The sequence below is a fragment of the Callithrix jacchus genome, chromosome 20, assembly GCF_049354715.1.
Source record: "Callithrix jacchus isolate 240 chromosome 20, calJac240_pri, whole genome shotgun sequence".
Lineage (NCBI taxonomy): Eukaryota > Metazoa > Chordata > Mammalia > Primates > Cebidae > Callithrix > Callithrix jacchus.
The window spans coordinates 42,267,091-42,289,593 of NC_133521.1; the positions used below are offsets into that span (position 1 = coordinate 42,267,091).

The 22,503-nt window shown below is 52.3% G+C and overlaps 1 protein-coding gene across 1 annotated transcript in view; it reads right to left on the reverse strand.

Moving 5' to 3' along the window:
- COTL1 (coactosin like F-actin binding protein 1) overlaps positions 1-16,758 on the reverse strand; it is a 46,772-nt gene extending 30,014 nt beyond the window's left edge. Inside the window, exons 1-2 of the mRNA XM_002761216.7 lie at positions 16,517-16,758; positions 16,174-16,256 (exon numbers count right to left, since the gene is read on the reverse strand). Coding sequence (XP_002761262.1) covers positions 16,174-16,256; positions 16,517-16,593 — 160 coding nt within the window. The 5' untranslated portion in view covers positions 16,594-16,758. The remainder of the gene's footprint in view (positions 1-16,173; positions 16,257-16,516) is intronic.
- Between the last annotated feature and the right edge of the window lie 5,745 nt (positions 16,759-22,503).

The window sequence follows — 22,503 nt, forward strand, 5'->3', positions numbered from 1 at the left end:
CACACCTGGCTAATTTTTGTAGTTTTAGTAGAGATGGGGTTTCACCATGTTGACCAGGCTGATCTTGAACCCTGACCTCAGGGGAATCGCCCACCTGGCCTCCCAAAGTGCTGGGATTACATGCGTGAGCCACCCACGCTGGGCCAAGGCTGTCTGTGCGATTTACAATGTGTGGGTACCCGCCCACCCGCCCGCAGGCACCTCCTTTCCGCCTTGGACTCACTGCACCTTCATTAGGTGTGAATGACCCAGCTTTCCCAGCTTGACTGGGAACAGAAGAAAACGGAGTGCAGGATGGCCAGAGGAAAAGGAAGATGATGACTTCCGCAGAACCTCCGGGGTGTACGCTGATCTGAATACCCAAACTAAACCGGGAGCTAAAGGTTTCCCCCATGACCAAGCGCTAGCACTTCCTTTAAATGGAACTTTCTACTTCCTTAAATGGCAGTTGGTGTGTTAGACCTGACTCCACCTTCTGACTCAGGGAACAGTGGCTGTAACCAGTCCCTGGAGGCTCTGAGGACCTTATTACGGCATGTACAGCATCTACAATGAGACACTCGGCCACTCAGGGATTTGGTATCTGACTCCCAATCACTGAACGCCGCCCTAGTCTCCAACTCCTGACCTCGCGATCCGCCCACCCTGGCCTCCAAATGTGCTAGGATTACAGGCATGAGCCACCAGCCATCCTAATCAGGGTCCTGGAGGATGACTAGCGTTCCTCCAGAGGACAGGGTAAGGACTACGAGGGCTCATGTTAACAATTTGAGAGAGAGACTGTGACAGAACTCCAGACACAACAGCCTCCGCTGGCGAGTTCAAAATGCCTTCCTCCCCCAGCTCTTCTGCTTCCAGCTCACCATAAGCAGAAGGGCGTATGAGGCGGCTGATTATAACTGTGTGCAAAACAAGAGTTTAACGGCTCAGAACGAGCTGCCAGCCCCTACAGCTCACTCAGCCCTACTCCAGGAGGGAAGGAATCTTGTTCCCTGGCACACCCAAAGCACCCAGACGATGCCCACATGTGCTCCCTACATACTTCCTGAATAAGTGACCACAGCCGCACGTCACCTTTGACTCCTCAGAGACGTGTCGGTTCCCAGCATGCAGCTGCCTTTCAGTCAACGGAGGGCGCCATTTTATAAGAATAAAACCAAGAAGATGGGCATAGCAGCTCACACCTGTAATCCCAACACTTTGGGAGGCCGAGGCAGGAGGACAGCTTGACTCCAGGAGATTGAGGCTGCAGTGAGCTATGATCGCACCACTGCACTCCAGCCTGGGCCACACTGAGACTCTGTCTCAAAAAACTTATTTCTCTTTAATTAAAAAAGAAAGAAGAAGAAAACCAATTCCTTCTCAGGATTTTTAAAGTATGACTTCTGCCCCCGGAAAACAGGAAAGAAGAGACAGGCAGGCAGGAGCATGGACAGACATAACACGTGATTCGTTTCAACAACTTGGTCGTGTAATAAAAGTGCACGGAGCCAGACACCCGCAATCCCAGCACTGTGGGAGGCCAAGGCGAGCAGATCACTTGAGCTCAGGAGCTCAAGACCAGCCTGGCCAACGTGGCGAAACCTCATCTCTACTAAAAATACAAAAATTAGCCAAGCATGGTGGCACACACCTGTAATCCCAGCTACTCAGGAGGCTGAGTAGGAGAATCGCTTGAATTTGGGAGGCAGAGGTTGTAGGAAGCTGAAATCACGCCACTACACTCCAGCATGGGTGACAGAATGAGACTCCATCGCAAAAAATAAGGTGCATGGAAAGGGCAGGTCAACAAGGCAGTGTCGCTGGAGTCCCGGTGCCAGAACCCACGATGCCTACGGAACGGGGAAGCTGCTTCTCCACCTTTCACGTGCACCAGGGACAGTAGCCCAGGGGGTGCAGCCGACTCAAAACCTCAGCCACAGGAGAGCCCTGAGACCAGGGTTTGGGTGCTGGCTCTGCCCCTTTCCTGCCATGCGGCAATGGCCCAGCAACTTCCCGTCTCTGCCCCCCAGCTCCCCAAGGCCTCTCCATCTCTGCCTGGGAGCCCCTGGTCGGCCAGGGCAGAACTCGCAGCCAGTTCTCCTTCTCGTGGACTTTCACAGCACTCCAGCCCTGAGCCTGCGCACCACCAGCCCCCACGGGGATGGCTGACGCACTTGACTTTTCTAAGGATTCACTTATTCATTACCCCAGGCCATATCCGAGGCAGAACCTCCACTTTTCCCAAAACACGAGACAACGAAGCGTGACTCAGCCAGGGCTCTACACCAGGCTGAGTGAGCACACTGGAAACCCGGCTACGGGTACAACACGGCGTTGCAGCTCTGCCCTAAACAGAGGGGACCCACTGAGAGCCCAGGGGACGAGCAAGCCACCCCCTGGAGGTCTCCTCATTGGTGACACAGCACGGTGATCTTCATCAGAGCCAGCTGAGGGGGTAGCACCCTGGGAATCAGCCTGGCACACAGAAAGTTTTGAGAAGTGTTAGGTGAGGATGATAAGGACAAGGCAGCCTTGGGACCAACAGTGACAACAGCAATGACTAGGAAGCGAATGGAGGCAGTAGGGGAGCCGGGAGCGCAGTGGGGAGAGGCAGGGCTGTGCTCAGGGCCTGTGGGGTTGGCGCATCATCCCCAGGAACCCAGAGGAAGCAGTGGCAGAACAAGACTGTCCAGCCAGGAATGAGCCACAAAAAGGGCCAAGGCGCAGTTGTAGGAGGATGTGGAACAGAGTAGTGGGAATGAAACGTGTGTGGCTCCAGAAAAACCCGGAGGCCTTACATGGCTCCCCAGGCCACTGCACCCCGGGCCCTGCTCACTCCCCACTCTCATGCTTTCCACCCCCCACTCCCTACCCACACTTCCTACCATGACCCCACCCCATGATCTCCACCCTCACTGCCCCCTTCCCATTCCCTCCCACTGCAGCCCCATGGCCCCCACCCCATGCTCTCCAAATCCCTTCTCACCCATGCTCCCGTCTCACTCCCCACCACATGGTACCCCCACAGCCCTCACCCCACGGCCCTCACCCCGTGGCCCACACCCACACTACACCCCTCCCCAACCACACTCTGTCCCCCCACAGCCCTCATCCCACAGCCCTCATCCCACAGCCCCCATCCCTAGTTCCCCACCCCACACTCACCCCCACAGCCCTCACCCTCTGCTCCCCACCTCCCCACTCCCCACCCATGCTCCCCTCCCACGGCCCCCACCCCATGGCCCCTATAGGTTCCTGCTCTCCTGCCCACCCAGGAGCCTCATGCTTCTTTTTTCTTTACGCTTTTTAAACCTAAGATACATTTACACAGCATAAAATGCGCCCTTGGTTGTCAGTACACCGCCAAGGTTGGGCACTGCGATGTACCCACTGAGCTCTTCCAGCGCGGGTGCCCGGCACAGCAGGCGTCCTCGGTTTATATTTGCTGGGGGGATGAGTGATCAAAGTGACCCAGGAAGAGAGGGTGGTGTTTCCAAGAATCAGCCACACAGCAGCCAGGTTTGGCCAAATCCAGAACACAGCAAACGGTGTCGCAGGGCAGCTGCAGGAGCTGCCGGTGTCAGGCGCTGGCCCAGAGCCGGCTGTGGCTGCAGGTCAGGAGCCTGGCTCTTTGCATCTCAAGCCAGGTTCTTTTCAACCCTCCCCCAGCTCCAGCTGACCCCTGGCCTGCCTGAGGCGGCAGCAGCTTTACTTGCAAGCCATGAACGATACACTCCATTTTATAAGCAGGGTAGAATTCTAGCCAGAAAGGGGAGAAAAGTGCTTCCAGGTCACACCAGATGACCTCCAAAGGCCGGCCCTTCAGGCTAAAGTAGGTAGGTCAGGATTTCCTGGGAAAGTCCAGCACAGGAGGGGGCATTTGGGTTCAGGACTTAAGGCCCGTTGCTTCCCAGGGACAGTCACAGGTTTTCTGTGTCAACAACAATGGTAGAAATGGCCTCTAAACAACAGTGGCCTCTCAACAGTGCCAGGGCTCCCCCATGGCCTGGCCTGGGCCTTAGATCTCCCCCTCGGTGTTCCACAAAAGAGCCTCCTGTGGTCTTCCCTCCTTGTTTCACAAAGATTTTACATTGTAAGCTGGGGTGCAGGGGGTGTGAGGACTGGGGCGAGGCACGCGCACCAGGTAAGAATTGCAGCCCGGCCTCTGCTGCCTCTGGCTACGAAACAGGCTAACAGGGCCCGCAACTCGGGGTCACGGAGCAGAGTAAGTGAAATCGCAAGGAAGTGACTGTGGCAGGGAAAACAGTGACCCCCAAGACATCTACGTCTTAAACCACGAAGCTGTGAATATGTCCCTTACATGGCAAAAGGGACTTTGCAGATGTGATTAAGGAAAGGGTCCTGAGATGGGAAGATTCTCCGGGGTTATCTGGATGAGACCAACGTGATCACTGTGGTCCTTAAATGGGGAAGGGTGGGAGAAGGGCCAGAACCAGAGATGGCATCATTGAGGACTCGATCTGCCACTACTGGCTTTGAAAACAGAGGAAGAGGCCCCAAGCCAAGGAATGTAGGCAGCCTCCGGAAGCAGGAGAAGGCACGGAAATGGATTCTCCCCTGGAGCCTGCAGGAGGAACCAGCCCTGTCCACACCCGGATTTTAGCCCCAAGAGGCTCATGCCAGACTTCTGACCTCCAGAACTATAAGATGAAACATTTATGTTGTTTTAGTTCACTAAGTTTGTGGTCATTTATTACAGCGGCCATGAGAAATTAACGCAATGACCTTGGCTAACGCCTGGCCCTAATAAAGGTCCGCTGTTGACCATTACTGTTACCAACTTGCGTATTTATTACCGGCAACGAAGCTTACCTAAGTGCATAGAAGACAAAATAAGAATAAATGCACGAAGAAAAATGTGACGACCATCAGGTAGGACCATAAACCAAAGCCGAGATCTCTGGCAGGTTTGTTTCAACACACACGAATGACAGAAAAGATTAAATGCCGAGGCGTCACGCCTGCCTTCAGAAACCGGCCTGTGGGGACCTGCCACTGTTGAGGCCACCGAGCTGAATGAGAAAAGTCACAGGCACATGTCTAAGAGGGAGAGGAAGGTGGTGATGCCTGGGCTCTGGAGAAAGAGGCCTGGGCCTGGGGCCAGAGCAGTCACGTGGCCAGCGGTAGTGGCTGGGGAGCCTTGTGGACTGCTGGGCTGTTATTCTGGAGGAGGGGACAGCAGCCCCTCCTGTGTCAGTTTAGCTCTTGGACATCTACACAGACTGTCATTCATTTGCCTACTCAACAACATCTGTGCAGGATGCCAGGTACCGTTCCCGGCGCTGCCAATACTGCAGGGAACGAAGCTGACCAGTGTCTGCCCCACAGGGCCTGGTGCCCCCGGGAAAGTCACCAATCAACAGATGCAGGACTGCACATGCGGCTGTGATCTCAGGCACTGCTAAACACTGCAAGGAGATGTTTTTTGACTCCTTGTCACCTTCTCAACGGCCACCTCTGGTTCCAGTGGTCATGGGAGTAGCCACTTGGGTACACCACGACATCCTGCCATGTGCCAGCTGCTCAACCCCACAGAGGCACAGTCTGGAGTGCAGAAACCCTAAAGCCCCTGAAGGACCCCTCAACCAATGGGGGACAAGAGTCAGCAGCTATGTGCCCCTGCCTCCCAGGGCTGCGCCCTCCACATTCCTCTAAGGGTCCCTGCAGGATTCTGTCCCAGCATCCACAGCACTTAACTGGGGATTCTGTCCCAGCGCCCACAGAAGTTAACTGTGGGATTGTGTTCCAGGTACTCACAGCTCATAATAGGGCTGGAATGTGAACCCAGGCATGGGTTCTCTTCTCTAAGCAAGAGACAAAGGGGTGGAGAGCCAGCACTTGCTGGGAAAACCTACACCCCAGGAATGAGCTCATGACTTGGGCCCACTCAAGTAAGTGACATACCCAGGGGGAAAAAGAGATTGGGAGCCAGCTAACCATGAAGGGAGGGGATTCTCCACCAAGGAGCTGAAGAAACAGACGTGCACACAACCACCACACAGGACACCAGCACCACGAAGAAAAGGAGGGCGTCCGAGCAGAGGGAACATTTACACTGGGCCTTGATGGGTGTGTAGAAGTCCTCCAAGAAAGCAAAACAAAGACAGTGCAGGCAGAGGGAAGAGTGTCCACCATGCCTAGGGAAGCAGGAAGGCAGGGCGGCACAGCCCGGGGAAGGGCAGGGTGGCACAGCCCGGGGAAGGGCAGGGTGGCACAGCCTGGGGAAGGGCAGGGTGGCACAGCCTGAGGAAGGGCAGGACGGCACAGCCTGGGGAAGGTCAGGGTGGCACAGCCTGGGGAAGGGCAGGGCGGCACAGCCTGGGGAAGGGCAAGGTGCCTCAGACACAGACCTGGAGTCAACGTGCAGTTCCTGCGCTGACTGCAGCATCTCCAGTAAGCGACTCTGGCTCTCCAAGGAAATGTCAGGTTCCTTCTGAGTGAAATGGGGATAATTCCTACCTCTGGGTGTCACTGTGCTCCTAACTCCCTCAGAGATAAGATAAATTACATGAGCTAATACACGCAGAGCCCCTACGTAGTGCCTGGGACTGGGCACCCTGGAGATCACTGTCGTGTGTGTTGGAGACATGCACTGGAGGCACTGGCTGGCCAGTACCTGTCATAAAGGGCACCCATGTCACGTCTGAGTGTTTGGACCTTACAGGGAAAGGTGTTGGGAGTGGGAGGGCTGGGGAGCAACCCAACCTGCAGCCTAGAAAACCACCCCTGGCCTGGACTGCAAGCTGACTGGGGTCAGGGAAAGGACTCGGTTCAGTACTTGGCAAAGGGCTTGGCACATAGTAGATGCTCAAGAAATGTCCTGGAGAAGGACAAGGTCACAATCAAGGGTGGAGCCCTAAGAAACACCCAGACTTACCTGGCAGGAGGGGGAAGGAGAAGCAGCAGAAGGAAGTGAAAATGACAGGAGAGAGACATAAAAGAAGAACTAGGCAAATCGAGCTGTGCAGAAGCAGAAGCGAAGGGGGTTATTTTCTCAGGAGGTGAGGATGGCCACGGGCAAATGCTGGAGGGAGGTAAAGGGGATGCGAGACGAAGAAGTGACCACTACACTTGGCAACTGGAATGTTTTCAGAGACCTAGGCATAGAGCTCCCGGCATTGGGAGTGGATGGGCGCCCGGATGAAACGGGGCCAAGAAAGGAAGGGAGACCACGAGGTGTTTAGAACACCTATAAAAGCTCTAAGCAATGTTTTCACAAAGTTTACATTAATTTCTGAAGATTTTCAAGCAGCAAAAACCCAACTGAACTAATATTTAGGAAATGCCTTTTTTGAACATGAGACAGCGCACTCAGCCAGGAAGGTACACATCTACCACCCTTCATCATGGGTGACACGGCCACAAACACAAAGAAACCACCAATACCACCATCGGCAGACTACAGGAGCCATCACAAAGCCCATGCCCCTTTGGACACACAAATAAAGCCACACAGTGTGGCTCAGGGCCTCCCAGCAACAGATACGTGGGCAGAGAAGGCAGCGGGAGACTGCACGGTGCAGAAAATTACAGTTGTCTCAGTAGCCCTCCAGGGTATCACTCGAAAATAAAACCCTGGCCGGGCAGGGTAGCTCACACCTGTAATTGCAACATTTTGGGAGACCAAGGTAAGTGGATCGCTTGAGCCCAAGAGTTTGAGACCAACCTGGACAACACAGCAAAACCGCATCTCTACAAAGGATACAAAAATGAGCCGGGCCTAGTAGTAGGCACTTGTAGTCCCAGCTACTGGAGAGGCTGAGGCAGGGGAATTGCTTGAGCCTGGGAGGAGAGGTTGCAGTGAGCCAAGACGACGTCACTGCACTCCAGCCTGGGTGTTAGGGCAAGATCTTGTCTCAAAAGCAAAATAAAAGGCTGGGCCTGGTGGCTCACTGTGGGAGGCTGAGGTGGGTGGATCACCAGGTCAGGAGTTAGAGACCAGCCTGGCCAATATGGTGAAACCCCTGTCTCTACTAAAAAATACAATCATACAGATCAACCCAAAAGCTATCTGATACGGTTTGGCTCTGTGTCCCTACCCGAATCTCACCTTGAATGCTAACAATGCCCACGTGTCAAGGGCAGGACCAGGTGGAGGTAACGGAATCACAGGGGCCGCTTCCCCCACACTGCTCTGGTGACAGTGAGTTCTCACAAGAGCTGATGGTTATACAACAGGCTTCCCCTCTGCTTGGCTCCTCACGCCATGTAAAGAAGGATGTGTTTAATTCCCCTTCTGCATGATTGTAAGTTTCCTGAGGCCTCGCCAGCCATGCAAGGCTGTGAGTCAATTAAACCTCTTTTCTTTATAAATGACCCTGTCTTGGGTATTTCTTCACGGCAGTGTGAGAACCGACTAACACACTGTCCCTGAATTCCTACTGTGTGGTCCCATTTACCACACAGTGTTAGTGTGGGGGTAGGAACACAAGAAGTCCACACTTGCCACATGACAGCCCCTCAAACATCTGAAGACAATACCCGTGTCCCCCCCGAGGATCTCTCCTCTTAACCTCACAAGGTTAAATATGCTCAATTTCCTCAGTCAATGCTCACATGAAAGACTTTAAATTCCTTGTCCTGCCTGGATCCTCCTCTCCTCCGAGGCTGTTTCCAGCTGCCTAACCTGGAGGCTCCGGCCAGGACTCTTTTAGATGGAAACAAAATCCAGAAACCACTCACAGTGGCCTAAGAAAAAATACTAATTGGCTCATGAAAGTGAACAGTCTAAGGACAAAGCCGCATCACCTGTCTCCACCTCCCCACCAGGCTCTGTTCCTGAGTTCTCAGACAGGCTGTCTCTATAAATGGTAGTCAGGCCCTGTGACCTCCAACCTCATCATTCTTATTCATTTTAATCCTAGAGAAAGATAAAAAGACTCTTTGCTAACTCTGTCCAAAGTCTCAGGGATGAATCTGATTGCCCAGATCTGAGTCACATGGGCCCTTGAACTAATCAGTTAGCAGAGGCGTGGCTTACTCTGATTGTCCAGGGCTGGGTCATGTGACCTCTCACAGGAACCACATTGGCTGACCAGGATTATTATGAAATGGACGGGAGAGGTTCCCCCAAAGGAGGGAATGCTGGACAGTAAAAAACATCAATTCCTCACTTTGGGAGGCCGAGGCAGGCAGATCACAAGGTCAGGGGTTCAAGACCAGCCTGGCCAACATGGCGAAATCCCATCTCTACTAAAAGCAATAACAACTAGCCAGGCGTGGCGGGGGCGGGGGGGAGGGCGTGGCTGTAATCCCAGCTACTCAGGAGGCTGAGGCAGGAGAATTGCTTGAACCCGGAAGGCAGAGGTTACAGTGAGCCGAGATTGTGCCATTATACTCCAGCATGAGTGACAAGAGCAAGACTCTGTCTCAAAAAAAAAAAAAAAAAAATCAATTCCTACATCTCTCTGTGTGACGTTTAGGACTGACCAGAGCCTCAGGGGAGTATCATCTCCACCCAGAACATCGTCCAACAAATGTCACAGGGCACCTACCTCCAACCAAGTGGATGCTGCCCTTCTTGAAGATGCCTTTTCTGGAAACCACGCCACATCTCAAATTTATTTCAACCTACCCATTAATACGTAACGCCTTCTAGAAGGTGCTATTTTAACAATAACCACATTTACTGAGCATTTACCCTGTATCAGGCAGTCTTCTACAAGCTTTAGATGGAGCATGCCAGCTTACCCTTACAACAACTTACCTGCAGTCATTATCCCATCTTTACAGACGAGAAAACAGGGGCTGGGAGATCGGCCCAACAAGGTCACACAGCACACCAAGGCTATCGTTCAAAACAAGACACCCCAGCTCTACCACTGATGCTTTTAACCAAACCGCTCTAAAATCTGCACCAACAGACAACTGGACTCATTCCCAGATGCCTGGATTCCTTCTAAAATAAAACTGCTTGCAACAGATAATTTGGAGTCCATGGATAGAGGACTGGGTTAACAATGTTACATTTGTATGAAAGAAACTATGTAGCCATTTTAAACTCTACTGCAGAAGAGGGGAAGATAGGGAGGAAGCTTTGGAATTACAGTGGTGGGGGGGGGTGGCTCTAAAATATCTATACTATGATCCCCATGTGAAATATAATTACATATAGAAAAATATTTCAACAATATACACAAAAATGAGACCAGTGGTCTGTCCTGGAAGATGACAATAAAATGTCAGTTCCATGAGGACAGGGGCCTTCTCTGCTTCTATAGTTACCCTCAGTGCCTGGAACCATGCCCCACAGAGTGACACTCGCCTGTGGTGAAAGCGCTGGATGAGTAAATGAACAGGAGAATGAAGGAATAAACGAATGAATGAGGAAACAAGGCTTCTGAGTGGTGAACTCTATTTGAACTCTATCTACTCGGCACTCTCCTCTTTTGGTTTAGTCTTACTTTATGAATATGCTACAAAGAATATGTATTACTTGAATGATACAGAAACAAAATGTGATTTCACAGACAGCCCCAGCCACTGCCTGGTCACACACAGGTGACCTGTAAACCCTTTCTACTGTGGTCAGGTAGCCCACATGACCAGTCAGTCTGGTAAATGGCCCCTTTCCATCCACATCGGCCAGCTAAGCCCTGACTGCTTCCGGCTCCCAGGGGCTCTGTCCTGTGAACCTGTGACCCTCCAGCCCAGCTCAGCACCCACTTCCTTCCCATCGTCTCCCCCGCTTCCATCTTCTTGGTGCTTCTGAACTCTACTCCCACATCACTTAAATTCCACAAACAAAAATGGCAATCGCGGTGACTGACATTTATGGAGCGCCCACTATGTCCCAAGCAGCACAAGGACTTGCTTCCTTAATCCTCCTAACGACCACACTGTAGCAGGTTACCAGACGGTAACTCACCTGCTGCAGAGCGCATGACTGCCGAGTATTCAAACCCAGGCCGTCCGACAAAACCCAAACCTCAGGAGGATGAGGCAGGAGAATCACTTGACCCTGGGAGGCAGATGCTGCACTCCAGCTTGGGCGACAGAGAAAGACTCTGTCTCAAAAAAAGAAAAGAAAAGCAGTGGTAAGGGCAGCCAACACGTACCACGGCCAGTGCTCTCATTTTAGATGCATTAGTCCAGTGAACCCTCCCAGTCACCCTCAGAGGTAGGGATGTCAGGATCCCCATTTTACAGACCTAAAAATTGAGGCACAGAGGGAGGAATGTACTTGTCCAAGGCCACACAGTGAGTGAGAAGCAGAGCTGAGATGTCAATCTAGAATGTTTCTTTCTTCTTTTCTTTTTTTTTTTTTTTGAAACAGAGGCTCACTCTGTTGCCCAGGCTGGAGTACAATGGTGTGGTGTGATCTTGGCTCACTGGAACCTCTGCCTCCCCAGTTCAAGCAATTCTCCTGCCTCAGCCTCCGAGTAGCTGGGATGACAGGCACCCGCAATCACACCCCTGCCAATTTTTGTATTTTTAGTAGAGGCAGGGTTTCACTATGTTGGTCAGGCTGGTCTCAAACTCCTGACCTCACATGATCTGCCTGCCTCGGCCTCCCAAAGTGCTGGGATTACAGGCGTGAGCCACCATGCCTGGCCTAGAGTGTTTCTGATTCCAAAGTGTCCTCAGAGTTGAAATAAAGAAGGAATCACACTAAGCTAGGTGGGCAGCTGAATCCATGAGGAAGAGGAATTCCTCATGGTAGAAACCTCCAAAATCGAAAACACCAAGGCGGGGAAAGTCTCAGTGTTGGGCTGCAGGTGCATGAGGGAGGCTGTGTGGAGCTACTGGCGAGGAGATGTGGGTGGGGACAGACCAACTAGAAAGTCAAGCAGACAGCCTGAGTGTAATCCAGTGGGCAGAAGGGAGCCATAGAAGGTTAATGAGAGGAGTGACTTGACTAGAAATGTACTGCAGAAAGATTTACCCCAGCAAGGGAGAACAGAGTGGACACCAGACAAAGAAAATTAAGGGCAAAGAGACTGCTGCTATAAAGAGGAAGGTGGGGATGTTAAGGGACAAATGGACCCTTTTCTGAAAGTGGCATGCCATTCTTCCCTAGGAAGCCACCTCCTCCAGTCAGTCTCCTGCTTTGGGTGGGACTGCCCCATTCCCCAACTCCAGGGATGGGCATGTGGTCCAGGCCTGGCCACCCAGAGTCCCAGTGATTGGTCTGGGGATGGGCACATGACCTCAGGGGGGCCAAAGACAGTCAGTTCAGGGACCCCCCCCCCCAATCACTGGCAAAGAGGCTTGCTCTGTCTCGCCACCAAAATGGCTCTACCCGGGGGGTAAACCTTCCCCTCCCCGCAAGAATGGAGATGAAGGATAAAGACAGAGCTAGAAGGAAGAGAGCTGTTTGGAGTCTGGGCAGCCTTTGCTGCTGCTGGAACTTCCCCTGGAGTTCCCAGCCTAGGAGGCTTAGGATTTTCTGCTTACATTCATGTGCACTGGGCATCTCTCACTGCCCTTGCAATGTCTCTGACCATCCCAGGCAAACAGAACTATGGAACAAGAAGCAACAGCATAGGCGGTGGTGGGGCAGAGGCGGTGGCGGAGCAGAGGTGGTGGCGGAGCAGAGGTGGTGGTGGGGCAGAGGCGGTGGCAGGGCAGAGGTGGTGGTGGGGCAGAGGCAGCGGTGGGGCAGGCAGCGACAAAGGCCGGGAGCCAGGCAGGTCCACAAGAAGCAGAAGGTGCCGGGTCCCACTGGCAGGCAGGCAGATAGGGAGGATGAGTGCAGGGACACTGGCCTGGCAGCAGGCAGATTGGGAGGATGAGTGCAGGGGCACTGGCCTGGCAGCAAGCAGATAGGGAGGATGAGTGCAGGGCACTGGCCTGGCAGCAGGCAGATCGGGAGGATGAGTGCAGCGGCACTGGCCTGGCAGGCAGGCAGGCAGATCGAGAAGATGAGTGCAGGGGCACTGGCCTGGCAGGCAGGCAGATCGGGAGGATGAGTGCAGGGGCACTGGCCTGGCAGGCAGGCAGGCAGATCGAGAAGATGAGTGCAGGGGCACTGGCCTGGCAGCACAGACAGATCGGGAGGATGAGTGCAGGGGCACTGGCCTGGCAGCAGGCAGATCGGGAGGATGAGTACAGGGGCACTGGCATGGCAGCAGACAGATCGGGAGGATGAGTACAGGGGCACTGGCCTGGCAGCAGACAGATCAGGAGGATGAGTGCAGGGGCACTGGCCTGGCAGACAGACACCCAGCGGCCCTCTGAAAAACAGCTCCAAGAGAGGAAAGGCCAGGCCAGGGGGATGGGGAGAGATGAGGAAGGGAGGCTGGGTGGAGAGATCCCACTCTGGGAAGCCCTGAGGGAGGAAGGGGAGAAGGGACAGTAGGCAGACTGGGGTGGGCGGGCCAGGGAAGGTATGTTTCAGAGAGTGTGACTGAGTTCCAGAGCGGGCAGTGTTGGGAGGAGGGCAGGGCCCTGGGAAGGCCCGTACCCCAAGTGTATAAGGAAGAAACTGTGGCTGTTTCTGGCCTTCCAAGTCTGCTGCCCATCTTGTAAGATGTTTGGAAGCAGGAAGCCGGAGCCAGAGTGGAACCTTTTTTCTCAGGCCTGTCAAGATACCTGGCAGGGAATCAGAGCCACAAAAGAGCCCTCACTGCATCACAAGTGGGCAAAGGTCATTTGCAACCTGCAGACAATCCCACAAGAGGTGAGAATCTAAACAACTTCCTCAGAGGCCAGGAGCACAGGCCCTGAGCTAGCCTGCCTGGGTTCAAGTCCTGGCTTTGCCACTTTCTAGCTGGGTAAACTCGGGAAGTCTATGAATTTCTCTGGGCCTCAGTTTCCTCATCGTAGAACGGCAGTAAAGTCAGTACGGGCCACACGGGGCTGTTCTGAGGCATATGCCAGACAAGGGTGTCAAGCGTGGTGACTGGTATCCAGTCAGTGCTGGTGTTGAGAACACTGTCCCCGTGTTATGAGGACACAACAGCAGGAAGGAACAAGCTTTTCCAAGAGGAACAAGAGCAGACACAGCAACCGTAATTCCCCTATGCATTTGTCCAACAGATGGCAGGGAAAGAAAGCCGACTTCAGCTGAAGCTCCCAAGGCCCATTCATGAGGATTCACACACAGCACGCAGCAGGGAAGCATTTTTAGCTTCCTCGCCAGACGTTCACCACTCCCCACTCCCATCCCTGGAGGGCAGGGGGTGGGTCTGAGCAGAAAACCACAAGCCTTCGGGAAGGAGGTGTTCCCCCACCGCACCAAGGCCTGGGAGTACTTGCCAGGAGTCTCCTGATGGGAGGGATGCTCTCTTCTTCATCACCTACTTGCTGGAGAGAACAGGAGGTTCAGACACAGAACATGGTTTGATGGGGGAGGGGAGTAACGGGTGGGCACTGGGAGAAGAGAACCCGAATTCAGGGAAGGAAGCTGGCCGGCAAAGCACAGCCTCAGAGCCGGCAAAGTAGAAATACTGCTGAATCTCCTGGCTGTTCGCTCACCGGAGGGGAGAAAGTTAAGAGTTTGCACTTATTCCACTTGCAAAAGCATTCAGTCACAGAGGTGGAGGGACGGAGGCCTGGGTTCAAATCCTGCCCTGCCAACTCTCCACGTCGTTACAGTGCTTCATGCTGCTATTTTAGGCCAACTGTTTACAAAAGCAATGAATGAATGTCTAGAGCCAGCACTCAAGGAGAAATTTTAGTTGTGTGTGTGTGCGCGCGTGTGTTCTTGGTATCACCCAGCCTCTAGCAGTCACTCCACAAATACCCTTTAAATTTAACTAAATACAAATTATAATTTGATTATGGAAGCAGTTAAGGAAAGAAACACCCACATGATCCTTGGCCCAATTTTGTATTTTTTATTTATTTCGCAAACAATCATGTAGCTTGTCCAGACACTGTTCTGAGCATTTTATACACACTGACTCACTGGTCCTCACAACAGCACTGTGAGAATGCAGGTCAAGAAACTAAAACCCCCAGAGATAAAGAAACTCGCTCCAAACCACACGTCCAGGAAGTAGCCATTCAGGGATTCAAACCCACACCGCTGGCTGGGTGGGTGGCTCATGCCTGCAATCCCAGCACTTCGGGAGGCCAAGGCGGGCTGATCACCTGAGGTCAGAAGTTTGAGACCAGCCTGGCCAACAGGGTGAAGCCCTGTCTCTACTAAAACTACAAAAAATTTGCTGGGCATGGTGGTGGGCGCCTGTAGTCCCAGATACTCTGGAGGCTGAGGCAGGAGAATCACTTGAACCTGGCAGACGGAGGATGCAGTCAGCTGAGATTGTACCACTGTACTCCAGCCTGGGCAACCGAGCAAGACTCCATCTCAAAAAGAAGAAAACAAGTCTGGCTGAGGGTCCACGCCTTAAGCTGCGACCTGTGCTGCCTTTGTCTGAGAAAGTTTGCTTCCAACTAAAGACCTCTTTAAAGGGTTCCCACGGCAACATCACACAGCCTCTGCCACTACTGGGGGTTGATGGTGATGCCTGCCACGTGGTCTTTCTTTTCATGGATCACACACCACACCGAAGTGCCTAAGGCACACAAATCTTAAGTATACAGTCTGCTGATTTTTCACGGGGATATACACCTGAGTAATGCCCTCCCAGATCAACATATGGGACATTCCCGGCTCCCAGCAGTCCCGGTGGTGTGCCCCTCCCCATCAGTGGCTATCTGCCCCAAAAGCTAACCTCAATTCTGACATTCACACCATAGATTAGCTTCACCTTGTCTAGGATTTCTTATAAATGGAATAATACGATGTGTACTCTTTTGCATCTGCCTCTACTCCTCAAGTTAAAAATCACATCAAATCAGCACACGGGCAGACAATGATAGCGGGAGAAAAGAGGGCGCGGCTGAGTTTCTTTCCCTCCCAACCAGCCCCTAGCCTGTTCGTATTTGGGCTCAAAGGGGATGGTGGGAAGAGCTGGACACTGGAGTATGGAAACACACGAGTTGACCTTGGAAAAACAGTGAACCACAGCGGGTAAACGCCGCCGGCCTGGAGAGGGCATTGTGGAAGGGCGGAGGCAGGTGGGTCACTTCGCTTGCTTCAGGTCCAGAGGAGAGAAGGTTTTATGGGGCCTTAAAACACTCCCATCGGGCTCCTCCCACGCTGTGCGCTAGGGTCACCGCACGTGGCCACCGGTTCCTCCCGGGCTGGCCTTAGCCGCCGCTCCCCGGGTGCAGACAACCTCCCCACGACTACGCATCCGCCCTGCAGGCGCGCCCCCCTACCTGTGCACTGCTGGATGAAGTGCTGGTACTCCGCTCCCTGCTCGCCGGGGACGATGGTGGAGCCGTCATATTTAAAAGTCACCCTTTGGGTTGGGAGAAGAAAAAACACACACACACACACACATTAGCGCTGGTGGCCGCGCGGCGCGGCGCTCGCGGAGAACGATCTAACGGGCGCGCCGGCCACGGAGGAGCCCGCGGGGGCCTGGCACGCCGTCCCGGAGTCCGGCGAGGAAGACAGCGCGGGAGGTCCCGAACCCGTCCCGCCTGGAGGCCGGCTCGGCGCGCGAGGCCCCGCGCGAGCCCGGGGAGCGGGGCGCGGAGAGGAATGAGAAGTTCCTACCAGATGACGGCCGAGCCGTCGTCGCGCACCAGGTTGTACGCCGCCCGGCAAGCCTCTTTGTCGATCTTGGTGGCCATCGCCGCGGGGCCGCAGCGGGGACACTGCCCGGGACGGCCGAGCGCGCCCCTGGCCGGCGGCGGGGATGGGAGCGCGGCGGGGACGCGCCGAGGGCGCACGGGCGGGAGGCGGTGGCGACGGCGACGCGGCGCCTGCGAGCTCCGAGCGCGGCGGCGGCGGCTCCCACTGCGGACGGAACGCGCGCCGGGACCCCAGGCCTCGGCCCGCCCCGCCCCCCCCGCGCCCATTGGCCTCCCAGGCCGCGACCCGCCTCGTCATTGGCAGCCGGGCTGCAGGGGCGGAGCGTCTTGATTCTCCGTCAGCCAATCCCAGCCCGGGAGGCTTGCGCAACTCCGCGGTGGGGGCCGGAGTAGGGGCTTTGCCTCCTCCCTCTCTCTCCTCCCGCCCGCTCTCTTACCCCCAACATCCCTAAGCTCTCCCCCCCAACCCACATCCTTCTGCTCCCTCCTCCTCCTTCTCACTTCCCCTCCTCCCCTCCCGACCCCTCTCTGGCAACTTCCACTTTCCCAACCCCTTTTCCCACCCCGCCTTCCTCCTTTCCCTCCTCCTTCCTCTTCTTCCCCCCACCCTTGCTTCCCCCCACCCCTTGCTTCCCCCACTTCCCTGATCTGTCCTCCCTCCGTCCCTTCCCTCCCCTCTTTCTCCCTTACCCCCTTATTCCTGTCTTCTCCTCCTCCCTCTTGCCTATCCCAGCCCAAAACTTCGTCGTCCTCCCTACTTCCTTCTCCCCAAGGTCTCTTCTTTCCTCCTCCTTGACCCCTCCCCTGCTTCTCCCGGCTTCTCCTCCCTCTTCTCCACTAACCCTTCTGGTATCTGCTCCCTCCCTGTCCCCTGCTGCCTCCTCTTACTCCCCCTCTCCCCCTTACTCATTCTCCCCACCCCCCTGCCCCTGATGCTGTAGGGCTGCCAAGCTCCACCAGGGACCTCCACGTGGATGATGTAAGGCATCAAACCCAAGGAGACAGGCTGGCCACCGTCCCTACCCCAGCGTTTGGTTCCATGGATTCTAGGTGGGGAGGAATTGGAAAGAATAAAGTATTTTGAATAGGAGGGGGGTAGAAAGTGGACTGCTTCCAAAACGCTGGTGGGCTCACTGTTTATTCTGGATTCTGGTCATTTGGATTCCCATCTTAACCTCTCCCTTCGGGCTTCTCTGAAAGCAGGAGCTGACTCATTCTGTCTTCCTCATTCCTTCACTGACTCATTCATTCATTCATTCCCCCATCCAGACGCTCCGCAGAGACCAGTTACAGCATCTAGGCAGGTGAAAAGCCAGGGTTCTGAAGACTGGGCTCTTGAATTGCATTCAGCACTGCCACTTTCCAACTGAGGGCCGTTGGAAAGCCTTAAAACCACTCTGAAATTACTTTCCTCAAATCGGAAAAATAACGTAACGGACACCACCACTACTTTCAGTTTAATTGAAATGATACATGTAACAAATACACTAGACATTCGATAAAATATCATTATTGTTGTTTTAAAGTGATAAAAATAAATCCTAAATGAAAACCCAAAAGGTCAGGGACAATGTCCGAGTAATATTGGAATTCTCAGCAAGAAAAAAAAAAAAACAAAAAACAAGAAATTGAATGAATGAATCAATCAACCAATGCTTAGTTGAATGGGTGGGTGGGCAGGAACACAGTCTCAGAGGAGTAGAGGCAGATGCTGCTATAAACAAGACAAAAACAAATAAATTCTCATTTCATGCCCTACAGAGTAGTTCCTCCCTAACTCCTTAACAAGGGAAACGGGACAATGGGCCACTGGAAAGATGAGCAAAAACGGATCCATTGATCAGGGAAAATTCCAAAAGGATCAAAAATTTAAACACAAAGGAAATCAGGCCAGGCGCAGTGGGTCGTGCCCGTAATCCCAGCACTTTGGGAGGCTGGGGTGGGAGGAGCTCACAAGCTCAGGAGTTCTAGACTAGCCTGGTCAACATGGTGAAACCCCATCTCTACTAAAAATACAAAATTAGCCAGGCATAGTTGTGGGTGCCAGTAATCACAGCTACTTGGGAGACTGAGGCAGGAGAATCGCTTGAACCTGGGGGGCAGAGGGTGCAGTGAGCTGAGATCATGCCATTGCACTCCAGCCTGGGCAACACAGTGAGACTCCGTCTCAAAAAAAAAAAGAAAATCACAAAAGTGCCATAAGAAAATATGGAGAGTTTCCTTCTAACCATAAACCATGTTACCCAAATCCAAATCCAAAACCATTGAAAAGATGAATACATTCGAACATATAAAAAGTGATCTAGCAGGCTGGGCATGGTGGCTCACACCTGTAATCCCAGCACTTTGAGAGTCCGAGGTGGGTGGATCACCTGAAGCCAGGAGATCAAGACCAGCCTGGCCAACATGGTGAAACCCCATCTCCACTAAAAATACAGAATTAGCCAGGCATGGTGGTGGGTGCCTGTAATCCCAGCTACCAGGAGGCTGAGGCAGGAGAATCACTTGAACCCAGGAGGCAGAGGTTGCAGTGAGCCAAGATTGCACCACTGCACTCCAACCTGGGCAATAGAGTGAGACTCTGTCTCAAAAGTACATAAATAAATAATAAAATAAAAAGTGATCTAGGGGAAAAATACCATACCACCTCATGAAAGTGTAAAAATAGTCAAAGCAGTGAAAAGTGTTTGCAACTGGAACAGAGAATTCATCTTGCTAGCACATAGAGAAGTCAGCCTTAGAAAAAGAAAATGAAAACAAAAATAGGCACAGAACACGACCAGACAGATTACATGATCTTAAACATGTGAAAAGATGCTAACTTCAACTCCTAATAAGAGAAATACAAATTAAAGCAAAACCGAGATATCTTTTTAAGAAAGAAATGAACTAGCAAGTTGGCAAAAGTAAAAATCTTTGACAAGCATCCTTTGCTAGGGAGGCTATGAAGAACCACACCATCCTGTGCATTGCTGGTGCAAGTATAAACTGACACAACCCCCATAAAGCCTCCACGGAGGCCAGTTGGTAATGTCTAGCAAATTTACAAGTCTGTGAGCCCTTGATCAATCCATTTACCCTGTAGGGTCAGTGGTGCCCAGCTCTGGCTGGACATGGGAATCACCAGGATTGCCTGATCCCACAACCAGACACTCTGATATAATCGGTCTGAGATATGCCCTGGGTATGGAGTTGTTTGGTTGGTTGTTTTTAAGACAAGGTCTCGCCTGCCTCAGAAAACCCTGTCACCCAGGCGCAAGCAGTCCTCCCACCTCAGCCATGAGAGTAGATGAGACTACAGGCACATGCCACCATGCCTGGCTACTTTTTGTATTTTTTGTAGAGACAGCACAGGCTGCTCTGGAACTCCTGGGCTCAAGTGATCCGCCTGCCTCCGCCTCCCAGAGTGCAGGTGTGCACCACTGCGCCCAGCCATATGGGGATTTCTGTAAATCCTCCTGGGTGGTGCTTATGTTCAGTTGGGGCTGAAAGTCACTGCTGTAGATACACTTGTATGTGTGCAAAATGTATCCAGGGTTGTTATTCATTGAGCTTTATTTCTAAAGCAGAAAGTGAGGGCTAACCTGAGTCCCCATCAACGGGGAGCTAGACAAATAGGTAATAACACTGGTGAGCCATGCAGGACTCTGAAGGTGTAAAAGAAAGGATAAGGGCCCTTTCTAGATGCTGATCTGGAACATTCTACAAGACAGAGCTTGAAAAAGCAAAGCTGCCAGGCGCGGTGGCTCAAGCCTGTAATCCCAGCACTTTGGGAGGCCGAGGCGGGTGGATCACAAGGTCAAGAGATCGAGACCATCCTGGTCAACATGGTGAAACCCCGTCTCTACTAAAAATACAAAAAATTAGCTGGGCATGGTGGCGTGTGCCTGTAGTCCCAGCTACTCAGGAGGCTGAGGCAGGAGAATTGCCTGAACCCAGGAGGCAGAGGTTGCCGTGAGCCGAGATCGCGCCATTGCACTCTAGCCTGGGTAACAATAGCGAAACTCCGTCTCAAAATAAATAAATAAATAAATAAAAAGAAAAAGCAAAGCTAGCTACTGAGTACAGAACAATACTACCTTTTGGGTAAAATAGAGTGGGGTGTTCAGAGATATTGTATTTGTTTATATTGGCATTAAAACTTCTGGTGGGGCACACAGAGAAAAGTAACAGTACCCGTGGTAGAGGTGAGGCAGATAGGCAAAAAGGATCAGGGATTGGGGTGGGGAGTTTCCCTATGTACCTTGTTAGTTTAGTTTAGTTCTCCACCATGTGAATGCATTATCTGTTCAAAATGCTAAACTACCACCCCAAAAAGTGGCTGCCATACTGAATTCGATCCTCAGTCTCCATGATTCAGCGTTCCTGGAGGAATCCCGGGAAAGCACTGGGTACTGGGAAGCCCTTCATTCGCCTTGAATTGCTGTTCTCTTTCTGGTCATTGTTGCGATCGCCCTCTACTGGACTGAAAGTGTAAGGGATCAGTTTCAAAGAGAACCCCGATGTGGAGCATTTGCTGCCCATTCGCCCAGCTAAAGGAGAAACACACACCTCGTAACGGAAATAAGTATCGTGTGTAAATATTTGCCCAAATTGCAATCAGTGTGATATAAAAACAATCTAATTCTATTCACGTTTCTTTAAGAGAAATCAAAGTATTTGACACCTATGTGCTATGCACTGTGTTAAGAATTGGAGAAGCTGGGAGTCCGGGCCTGGTGACTCACGCCTGTAACCCCAGCACTTTGGGAAGCCGAGGTGGGTGTATCTCAAAGTCAGGAGTTCAAGACCAGCCTGGGCAAGATAGTGAAACCCGGTCTCTACTAAAAATACAAAAATTAGCCAGGCGTGGTGGTGGGCACCTGTAATCCCAGCTACTTGGTATGCCGAAGCAGAGAATTGCTTGAACCTGGGAGGTAGAGGTTGCAGTGAGCCAAGATTGCACCACTGTACTCCAGCCTGGGCGACATAGTGAGACTCTGTCTCAAAAATAAATAAATAAATAAAAATTGGGGAAGTAGGCCAGGTGCAATCATCCCAACAATTTGGGAGGCAGAAGCAGGAGGGTTGCTTCAGCCCAGGAGTCTGAGAACAGGCAGGTCAACATGACAAAACCCTGCCTCTAAAAAAAACTAAACATAAAAGCTAGTAAGGTACGTGGCAGGTACCTGTAATCCCAGTTCGTGAGAGGCTGAGGTGGGAAAATTGCTTGAACCCAAAAGATTAATGCTTCAGTAAATTATGATTACGCCACTGCCCGGGTGACAGAGCAAGACCCTGTGTCAAAAAGAATAAAAAAGGAATTGGGAAGTGCTATAAATTCATCCATCCATCCATTCATTCATTCATTCATTCCTGGCACTGGGCCTATTTTGTGTCGAAGGAAGTCACTAACTTACTTGCCTGTAGGGGGCAGGCATGGAACGTAAATGAAGCAAGCACACAGCATATAAGATTTTTTTCTGGAAAAGGTGATCCTCTCTGGTCTCTCTTCCTCCAGGAGTGAGTGTGATGTCCAGACCAGCTTCCTCATCCAAAGAGGGTCACTGGCTCTCAGCTCCGCCATAGTTGCTATGCACAATGCCAAGCTTCCAGTTGTTTAGGCAAAGCAAAAAATCTGGATGTCTCTGTGAAACCTCTTATTCTTATATTTTGGTGACAAATACGTGACATATAAGAACTACTTGTGTGCGAGTGTGAACTAGGCAAATATCTTCCGGTCCTCTCAGGGCTTAAAAAGTCTAGTCTTGGTGACCAACGTTTACTTTAGTGTGGACACAATTGGTTGTTGGCAACGGAGAACTCAATTCAAGTAGGCTTGGAAAATGGGGAAAAAAAGAGCCGGGATTAAACCATGCCTGATGGTGGAATTCAGGCATGGTTTAATCCCGGCTCTTTTTTCCATTGAAGGCGGAATTCAGGCATGGTTAATCTGGCTCTTTTTTCCAT